The 10,303-nt window shown below is 39.5% G+C and overlaps 1 protein-coding gene across 1 annotated transcript in view; it reads right to left on the reverse strand.

Moving 5' to 3' along the window:
* The window catches only part of Tmprss11a (transmembrane serine protease 11A), a 55,775-nt gene that overhangs the window by 15,255 nt on the left and 30,217 nt on the right, over positions 1–10,303 (reverse strand). The window contains exons 5-6 of the mRNA XM_021210321.1: positions 6,653–6,720; positions 3,427–3,587 (exon numbers count right to left, since the gene is read on the reverse strand). Of these exons, the coding sequence (XP_021065980.1) occupies positions 3,427–3,587; positions 6,653–6,720 (229 nt within the window). The remainder of the gene's footprint in view (positions 1–3,426; positions 3,588–6,652; positions 6,721–10,303) is intronic.

Raw genomic sequence — 10,303 nt, forward strand, 5'->3', positions numbered from 1 at the left:
CTCTCTCTCTCTCTCTCTCTCTCTCTCTCTCTCTCTCTCTCTCCCCCCAACTCATGGTTGCCATTTCAGGATATGAGCTGTCAGCCACGGCTTCCACATCATGGCTGCCTGCTTGCTGTTATGGATTCATCTTCTGAAACCGTAAGCTCTGATCAGCTCTCTTCTTCTAAGAGTTGCCATGCCCACAATGTTTTGTCATGACAATTGGCAAACAACCAAGACAGAGGCTCTGATTGCTTTGCTTTGGTTAAATTTCTGAACACCTCTTTTTTCCTTACATCAACAACTTATTATTAAATCATTGGTGCTTTTGAGTAGTGAGCAAGATACATGGCTCATGGTCATGCATTAGAATTTTTTGATTAGATCTTCATTGATTTAGTATCAGGGAAATGCAAATTACCCATTTCCAGGAATGACTTCAGGACAAGCACTACAGCAGCATCATTGGAAATAGTATTTCTGCCTTTCCTGGTTTTACTGTTGACAGAACCTTGCTCCGTTGCCCTGGCTGACCCGAAACTCACTATTTATACTGGCTTGGCTTTAAAGTTAGGGAAAGTCTCCTGTCTCTGCCTCTTGAGTGTTGGAATTAAAAGCATCAACCTCCATGCTTGGCTTTGTAATTGGATTTTTAAGAACAAATTTGTTAGGGAGAATGTTGCATTATGAGGTTGTCTGTCAGTTCCTAGATAATTAATTCCAATTTTTATAAAATAATTTTTTCTTTCCAAGTATAGACATGAAAAATATTTTACTTAAAGTGACTATCTGACACTTCTTTGGAGACATGAAAATTTAGCAGCATTAGTGGTTTTATAAAATACAGCCCTTGTGATGGGAAATGGGGCACATTGTCTCTGACACACACAGTGTGTTGTTTTGTAACAGTGGTGACCTTAGAGTGTTTTGCACCTTTGTTTTCCCAACATTGTATTTAGTGACAGATCCACACCTCACACTAAAATAGATTCTTGTGAAAGTATGGAAGAACTTTGAGCTTAAAAGTTATGTCTAGTTTTAACTTAGGTTCTGCTATTTTCTAATTTTTTTGAATAGCTCTCAAATAAAATGTTTTCTGAGAAAATAGTTTTATTCATTTTTTGAGAATTTTGTACAATATGTTTTGATCATATTTACTTCTCCCCTATCTCCTTCCCAGATTCACATCCCCTCCTTATCCACCAAACCTTATCTCTTTATTACTTCTTTCCTTCACCTTCACATTCATCCATTTTTGTTGCTCATATATCCTTGGATGTGTGGCCTTCTACAGGAACGTGACCAACTTACCAGGAGCGATACTCTGAAAGAAAAGTGACTCTCTTTCCTAATAGTTTGCTCTTACCTCTCAGAGCAGCCTTAACAGAGAAAGGGAGAGGGCTCACTCAGAAAACTGCTTAGCATCCACACAAGAAAACCCTAGTTTGGAGCTCTAACAATCATGTAAAAATCTGGATATGATAATTTTAACACTGTGGAGGTGAAAACAGTAGCATTCATTTAATTCTCTACCAAGCCAGTTTAGGCAAAACCACTGTACTCCAAATTTAGCAGGGGACTCTTTCTCAAACAAAACAAAACAAAAAACAAGGTGGAAAGAGATAGAAAGACATCTCACCTACACGAACACACTCACAGTCACACACACACACACACACACACACACACACACACACCTCTGCCCCCTAAAGACTGTGCATATGAACTCTGTAGTCTATGGTTCTTTTCTAACTGCTCATACACAAGGTTCATTTGGAAATTCTGAAGCCTTTATAGTTCTTGCTCTTTCTCCTACTAGTCAATCAATTTCCAATGGGCATGCAATTTACCGGAGTCTGAAGCAATAGTTTTCTGGGGCTCTATTGTGTTTTCTAACATTCTATATATTTTCCTCATACTTTTGTGTTGTCAGGAACAAACATTGTCATTGCACTTTTATAGGTTTTTCTTTTAAAAGATGCACACACAGGGGCGGGTGATCACTCATACACTGCAGTAATGAAGAGACTTTGGAACCAGGTAACTCAAATCAGGTTCTCTACAGGAACGTCCTCTTCTTACATATAGTGTAATCATTAAATCACATGAAACTTACAAGCTGAGCCCAGAGGGAACATGAAGGCCTGGCAGCCAAGGCCCAGGTCAAGCTTTATCTCTGGATAGTGCAGGCCTTAGAGTTCCTGAAAATTTAGCTCATTGTTGGAAATTCCAGACGGCCTGTCATGTAGCTCATCGGAATGGACATTATTTCACAACTGCAACACTTCAGATGGATCATAATTTTGGCATGCTCCTTCCTTACGGTTGGGAGGGGTCCGTAGATGGCTGCTCGTAGCAACTGGCTTCATGTCATATGAGCAAGCACCTGGTCATCCATTTACCTTGGTTGCTCATTTCCTAATGAGGTTTCCTCTTCAAAAGTCAGCTTGACCCTTACAAGGGCAGGGCACCCTGTTTTATTTCTGATACAAAGCACTTGCTCTTACTGTCATAAATCTGGTGTCCAGTGGGGTTTATGAGATAATCTCTACCTGTCTGCTGGAGGTAGATGCTGTGATTGCACACAGTCTGCAGGGCAAGTAGATTTCTGGCTACGTGGGCTCCTCAGAGTCTCAAATATGCTGATACAAGGATGAATTTCCAGGAGACAAAGGATGTAGGGTTCCAACATTTGTTTAAGCTCGAAACTCCCTTTTCGTTATGCCCATCAATAAATTAGATGCCTAGAGTTGAATCTTGGCTCCTTTTAATTATTTTCCTTAAAAATTTTTAGCAATGTAATAGAATGCCCATAATTCATTAAGATATATAAATTAAATTCATTACTGTATATAAAGTGTACAAATGGACCTTGATAGAGATGGACTTTGTACAATTAGAGAGGTGATATTAGAAGACAAACAGAGAAGAGAAAAATGGAATAAAATATAAATATATAAGTTACAGTGACTAGTTCCCCACTGTTCACAAGGCATTATTTATTAGATGACTCCAGCAGATCTAAATGTAGGTTACCTCTTTTTAAAATACTACAGGAAGAAGAATAAAAACTTTCTAACACATCAAGTACAGAAACTACTTATGTTTTTAAAGGCTACAGATGAGTTTGTGTCTTTAGAAGGTCCCACCCAGAAATCAGTTATTGCTTAATTTCACTTGCTTAATCGTGGAGGCAGTGGCTGGGTTGGATTAACCCTGTTTGCGGTAAAGATGAGCACCAATCAGTTACTTCCAGGAAAACCACTTGATGACTAATGTCAGACATGCTTTCATCAGAGAATAATCAAAATTTGAAATGTCTCATCTTTAGGTTGATTTTTTTTTTCTTTCCACGCGGTTTCTTACTATTCTTTGGAATGGGAATGACAAGTGAGTTTACAAGTGCACGAAGCATTTCTACCATGTGGGAATCGGCCTACTTACCTTTAACTTGAACCAGTGAGACATCGGCTGGCAAAGCTCTTGCGTTCCTTGTCTTCTGGTCTAAGATGCTACGGCCTGTCTTTTTTCCTACGGTTCTTTGCCCTGTAGCGGGAGGCTGGAATACCATGACAATGTCTGCTTTTGTGTCATCCTCTTCTGGCCTGGGAAACACAAGAGCAGGGTTCACATTCTAAGGGTGCATGGGTATTGTCTCACCACCTTCCCTCTGACTTCCGGATCTGCCTCAGGTGCTGAGCATGCCAAGCGCCAAGCAATCTGCTCACATCCTCGCTCTTCCACATGCTACTCTCTGACTTACGAGCGTTCCCCATGTTTCCTCCTCAAGCCCCCCCTTTTTTTCCAATATTTTGAGTGCACCTACTAACTTGAAGATAGGTTACTCTATTTTTATGTCGTAAAAAGGTTTGGTCTTCTCACGATTTTGCAATCAGTGTAGTTCTCACCCCTCAGCTGTTGAAAACTCAGAGAATAATTAGCCAGCTGCGAGGTGCCGGTCCTAAAATGGGAAACAAGCCTTATACCCAAAATCTCTGGGAATATCAAGGAAGGGGGTATGGAAGATTATAAGGGCCAGAGAACCAGAAGGTCAGCTGCAAAACAGTCACCTGGTCATGACAGATGTTATATTCAAGAACTCCCATTAGCTATGGCTACTGCATAAGATCTATACGAACCATACCAGCCAACAGTACTGGTGGGGAAAGGGTCCTTCCATAAGACCTGCATTACAATTATGGAGCTACAGGCAGCCAACAGCTGCTGAGGGGGAAAGAGTCATTTTTCCTCAGGGATGAGTTTCTTTGTAGGTTGCCTACATGCCAGAGGTCAGCCCTACATCTATGTGTATGTATGGGTAATGTTATGTATATGGGTGATGCTAACTGAACTTAGTAGGGTGTGTGTGTGTGTGTGTGTGTGTGTGTGTGTGTGTGTTATCCACATATACACATGTAATAATAGGAACAGAGGACACAAATGTGAAAGGGAAATGTTGAGGGCATACAGGAGGGATTTGTAGGATATGATAAAATGCAGAGTACTCACAGCAGTTTCTTAAACACTTAAAAACCTCCCAGGGCTGAAAGAATCTCACGTTCTCTTGGGGAATGAATCAGGTATCTGGTATATGAATCATCTCTACAGCATCGGTGAGAAACGGTTCTCTGATCCCGGGGAAGTCATTAAGGTGTGGAAATTTTGCTTTGCTAAAGAGACTGTTCCTTGTTCGGCTCTATTTTAAAAGTTTTTTATGTAGAACTTCAAGTGCCCACCCTTTAATTTTCTGTTAGACAAAGCTTAGAGCAACCAACTTCATTTTAGCAGTGATTCCTTCTTCCACATAAGATATTTGAAGGCAGCAGTGTGTGGCCTCTGGCGTCTCCAGGTGATTACACCTGCCTCCTTAAGCAGCTTCAAGTCCCATCACCTGTGCATGAACTTTCACAGGGACTCACAGTATGGATAGGAAATCATGAAAGGTATTCCTTTTTGGAGACGGGGAGGAGAGTGGGGAAAACTAAGGTTTTGTTTGGGACTCTGAGGGTGTGTATCTTTATGTGCAACTAACCTGACTTAGATGTTCAAACACAAATGCTAGAAAATTTCTTTTGAATACTGTCTTGTCTTTATATTTATATACAGCAAAATATACCTCTGTGGTTCATTAAAGGTGTTTATAAAGTTGAAAATGATACCTAATGATCTTTCATTCTCCCTATCTCTATACCACAAAACAACCATTCTAAAAAAAAAAAAACAAACCATTAAGTCTAATCCATTTTACTCTTTTGGCTAAAAATTAAGGAAGTGATATCAATTCTGAGACGTGATATGTGTTCCATTCCATTTTGGCTCTAGAATAGGGAAGTATAACTAACTAAAATTTAATGTTAAATTAGGAAACAGGGACCCAAGTATATTTCCATCTTAAATAAGAGGAGTTAAGACACTTTACTGAGTTTAATGTCCACAACAATCGCATAATCAAAACTGGCTACAAATTAGGAGTTTCTCAGACTCTGTCGATATCACTACAGAGCTACAAAACTTAGAGTTCAAAGGCAAAGGGTATGCAATGTAGAAAGTTCTAGCATTTATATGCTTTTTACATCCTAAGTTATCCCACCATACTATAATAACTTCATGCAGGACCTGGAGAGATGGATCAGTCGTTAAGAGCACTTGTTACTCTTGCAGAGGACCAGAGTTCAGGTTCCTGCACCCACATGGTGGCTCACAGATACTGGTTGATCTCTCTTCTGGCCTCCAAGGGCACAGGACAGGAGTAATGAACATATACATGCAGACAAAACACTAATTAGCATAAAATAAAAATACATTTTTAAATATTCCTCATGGAAGTCGTGACTTGTCACATGTACAAAACCCTAATGAACCTTCAATAGTGCATCAGTCTGCTGGTAAGAAAAATGGTTGCCACCTTTCCCTTCCAATAAATCCAGCTAACTGTCCTAGTTGCTCTCATCAAGTTTGTTTGTTTGTTTGTTTTTTTAGTATATGTTTGTTGTACAAAGTTGTGATTTTCATAATTACATCTTTGTTTGAGGATCTTTTTTCTCTTTGAAATGATTCATACAAACTCTTGGGTTTGTGCCTGTCTGTTCTGCTGTGCGATCTTTTTTTTTTTTTTTAAATAACAAAGTTGAAACCTCTGAGTAATTTCAGCGACTGATATGAGTCTTGCCTCCCCACCCCAAAAAGGGAGCATCTATTACAACACGATCATCTTTTGGTTGGGGCATGTTGCCTGCCAGTAGGGCTTGGTTGCGGGTAAAACTTACGATTCCATTTTGTAGTAAACTTTGCCTTCTTGGTGTTTTTGAAACGCCATATCTGTCAGAAGTATGGGAGTTGGTGCATGCAGAGACAGGGCCTGGATTTACCCAGGGCTGTGGATCAAGGTGGATTCTGGGTGGCACAGCCAGTGAGTAGGGCTTGAGAGCTTACTCCAACAGTTATAAGTGTCTCTTGGGGTAACATCAACATATCGCTACCCCCCTCTCCACATCTTAGCTTCTGAATTTACAGGATGGGTTCGGCCCTGTGCCTTGAGGCTATTGTAGAGATATTTTTTTCTGAAGAGTCCTGGTAAAAGGTCTAGAGACACAAGCTATGCGAGGGGCCCTGTGTCCTTTCCCTTTGTCCCTGGAGGCTCACAACCACACCTTTGCCCAAATATACATACGTTAGTCTGACTACGTGGTTTTTGACGTAGTGATTGTTCAAGGCTGAATCTATAAATATTTCATCGACCTGTCATTTTGAAAAAAAAGAAAAACAATGTGTTAGTAGGATATTTTATAATAAAACTATTAAACGGTAAACAAATAAAAATTTCATAGTAACAATATAATTAAAGTTCGTGATATTTTTGCATTAATTCAATTATTTACTCCTCTAAAAAAAAACCTAAAAATAATATAGCTCTTACCCACAAGGAACATGTGAATGGCACTTAAAAATGGATGCTTTTTCAGAGCAATCCAACAACAAAAGGAGATCAAGGAGATACAAATTGGTAAGGAACACGTCAAAATATTATTATTTACAGGTGATATGATGGTATACATAAGTGACCCGAAAAAGTCCACCAGAAAACTCCTAAACCTGATAAACAGCTTCAGTGCAGTAGTTGGATATAAAATTAACTCAAACAAATCAGTGGCCTTCCTCTACACGAAGGACAAACGGGATGAGAAAGAAGTGAGGGAAACAACACCCTTCACAATAGTCACAAATAATATAAAATACCTTGCTGTAACTCTAACTAAGGAAGTGAAAGATATGTATGATAAGAACTTCAAATCCCTAAAGAAAGATTTTGAAGAAGATCTCAGAAGATGGAAAGATCTCCCATGCTCATGGATTGACAGGATTAACATAGTCAAAATGGCCATCCTGCCTAAAGCAATCTACAGATTCAATGCAATCCCCATCAAAATTCCAACCCAATTCTTCACNGAGTTAGAAAGGGCNATNTGCAAATTCATCTGGAATAATAAAAANCCTAGGATAGCAAAAACCATTCTCAACAATAAAAGAACCTCTGGTGGAATCACCATGCCTGACCTTAAGCTGTACTACAGAGCAATTGTGGTAAAAACTGCATGGTACTGGTACAGTGACAGACATGTAGATCAATGGAATAGAATTGAAGATCCAGAAATGAATCCACACACCTATGGTCACTTGATTTTTGACAAGGGAGCTAAAACCATCCAGTGGAAAAAAGACAGCATTTTCAACAAATGGTGCTGGCACAACTGGCGGCTATCATGTAAAAGAATGAGAATTGATCCATTTTTATCTCCTTGTACAAAGCTCAAGTCTAAGTGGATCAAAGACCTCCACATAAAACCAGAGACACTGAAATTGATAGAGGAGAAAGTGGGGAAAAGCCTTGAAGATATGGGCACAGTGGAAAAATTTCTAAATAGAACAGCAATGGCTTGTGCTGTAAAATCAAGAATTGACAAATGGGACCTCATAAAATTGCAAAGCTTCTGTAAGGCAAAAGACACTGTCAATAAGACAAAAAGGCCACCAACAGTTTGGGAAAGGATTTTTACCAATCCTAAATCTGATAGAGGACTAATATCCAATATATACAAAGAGCTAAGGAAGATGGACTCCAGAAATTCAAATAACCCCATTAAAAATAGGGTACAGAGCTAAACAAAGAATTCTCAACTGAGGAATACCAAATGACTGAGAAACACCTGAAAAAATGTTCAACATCCTTAGTCATCAGGGAAATGCAAATCAAAACAACCCTGAGATTCCATCTCACTCCAGTCAGAATGGGTAAGATTAAAAATTCAGGTGACAGCAGATGCTGGCGAGGTTGAAGAGAAAGAGGAACACTCTTCCATTGCTGGTGGGATTGCAAGCTTGTACAACCACTCTGGAAATCAATCTGGCGATTCCTCAGAAAATTGGTCATAGTACTACCGGAGGACCCAGCAATACCTCTTCTGGGCATATACCCAGAAGATCTTCCAACTGGTAATAAGGACACATGCTCCACTATGTTCATAGCAGCCTTATTTATAATAGCCAGAAGCTGGAAAGAACCCAGATGTCCCTCAATAGAGGAATGGATACAGAGAATGTGGTACATTTACACAATGGAGTACTACTCAGTTATTAAAAATAATGAATTTATGAAAGTCTTGGGCAAATGGGTGTATGTGGAGGATATCATGCTTAGTGTGGTAACCCAATCACAAAAGAAGTCACTAGATATGCACTCACTGATAAGCGGATATTAGCCCAGAAACTTAGAACACCCAAGATACATTTTGTAAAACACAAGAAAACCAAGAAGGAACACCATCGTGTGTATACTTCATTCCTCCTTAGAATANGGAACAAAATACCCATGAAAGGATATAGATACAGAGACAAAATTTAGAGCTAAGATGAATGGATGGACTATCCAGAGACTACCCCATCCGGGGATCCATCCCATCATCAGCCACCAAACCCAGATACTATTGCACATGCCAGCAAGATTCTGCTGAAGGGACCCTGATATAGCGGCCTTTTGTGAGGCTATGCCAGTGCCTGGCAAACACAGAAGTGGATGCTCACAGTCAGCTATTGATTGGATGGAATACAGGGCCCCCAATGGAAGAGCTAAAGAAAGTACCCAAGGAGCTGAAGGGGGCTGCAACCCTGTAGGTAGAACAACAATATGAATTAACCAGTACCCCCTGAGTTCGTGTCTCTAGCTGCATATATAGCAGAAGATGGCCTAGTTGGTCATCATTGGGAAGAGAGGCCCCTTGGTCTTGCAAACTTTATATGACCCAGCACAGGGGAATACCAGGGCCAGGAAGTGGGAGTGGGCAGGTAGGGGAACAGGGGCAGGGGGAGGGTATAGGGAACTTTCGGGATAGCATTTGAAATGTAAATAAAGAAAATATCTAATAAAAAACATAAAAAATGGGTGCTTTTTATCTAATCTTTTTGTGTACTTTACCAGAGCTGTATTTTAGTTTTAAATGAACATCAGATAAATTTGTATTATTTCCAACTGTTTGCTATATATAAAAGAATCTCATTGCAAAATACCCGAAGGAAACGGGAGAAAAATGAATTTGGAGCTTCCCATAAGTGTACAGCTTTTACGTTTTTACATTTTAAAAAACTGGTTCTGAAATGTACATGCAAACAATCTGAATGATCCCACCCTGATTCCACACTCTTTCTCATTTTGATCTATGAAAAGAGTTTTTCTTTTTTCTGAATTTCCAAATTTAAAAACAAAATAACTTCTCAGTTTGTAGTAACCTAGGGGTTGTACATTTCAGAATAATTCTTTAAAAAATCCACATTAGCATAATAACTCATGTTTAAGGGAAATGGTATACAGACTTTTCACACAGGAGTACATAATACAAATATAAAACCACATTGCCATTCATTTATAGTATATTTAGTACATAATCCCTTGCTCTGTAGATCTTTAGTTATGACATATACAGGGGATTGGATATTAGGGAGAAACCGATTTTTTAATTCATTGCAGACTCTAGGGCTAACCAGAAATGTGTAAGACACTGTTGAAATATCTAGTAAAAGTCATGCAGCTCATTATATATCACCAAGAAAGAAGAAGCATATAATTTTTGATAGATAAGTATGCAGTTTCAAACTTGCTTCATCAAGATGCTGTATGTAGTCTGTCACAAGTGTGTTTGACCTCAGTACGCTCTAACAACCACTTGGTGGCGGTAGTGTCATCTGAATGTCGGTACCCTTGCTCTTGAGAAACCAGATGAACTAAATGTGGATGGGGCAGGGGAGGGGAGGAGAGGGGAGGGGAGGGGAG

The sequence above is a fragment of the Mus pahari genome, chromosome 13 (genome assembly GCF_900095145.1).
Source record: "Mus pahari chromosome 13, PAHARI_EIJ_v1.1, whole genome shotgun sequence".
Taxonomy (NCBI): Eukaryota; Metazoa; Chordata; class Mammalia; order Rodentia; family Muridae; genus Mus; species Mus pahari.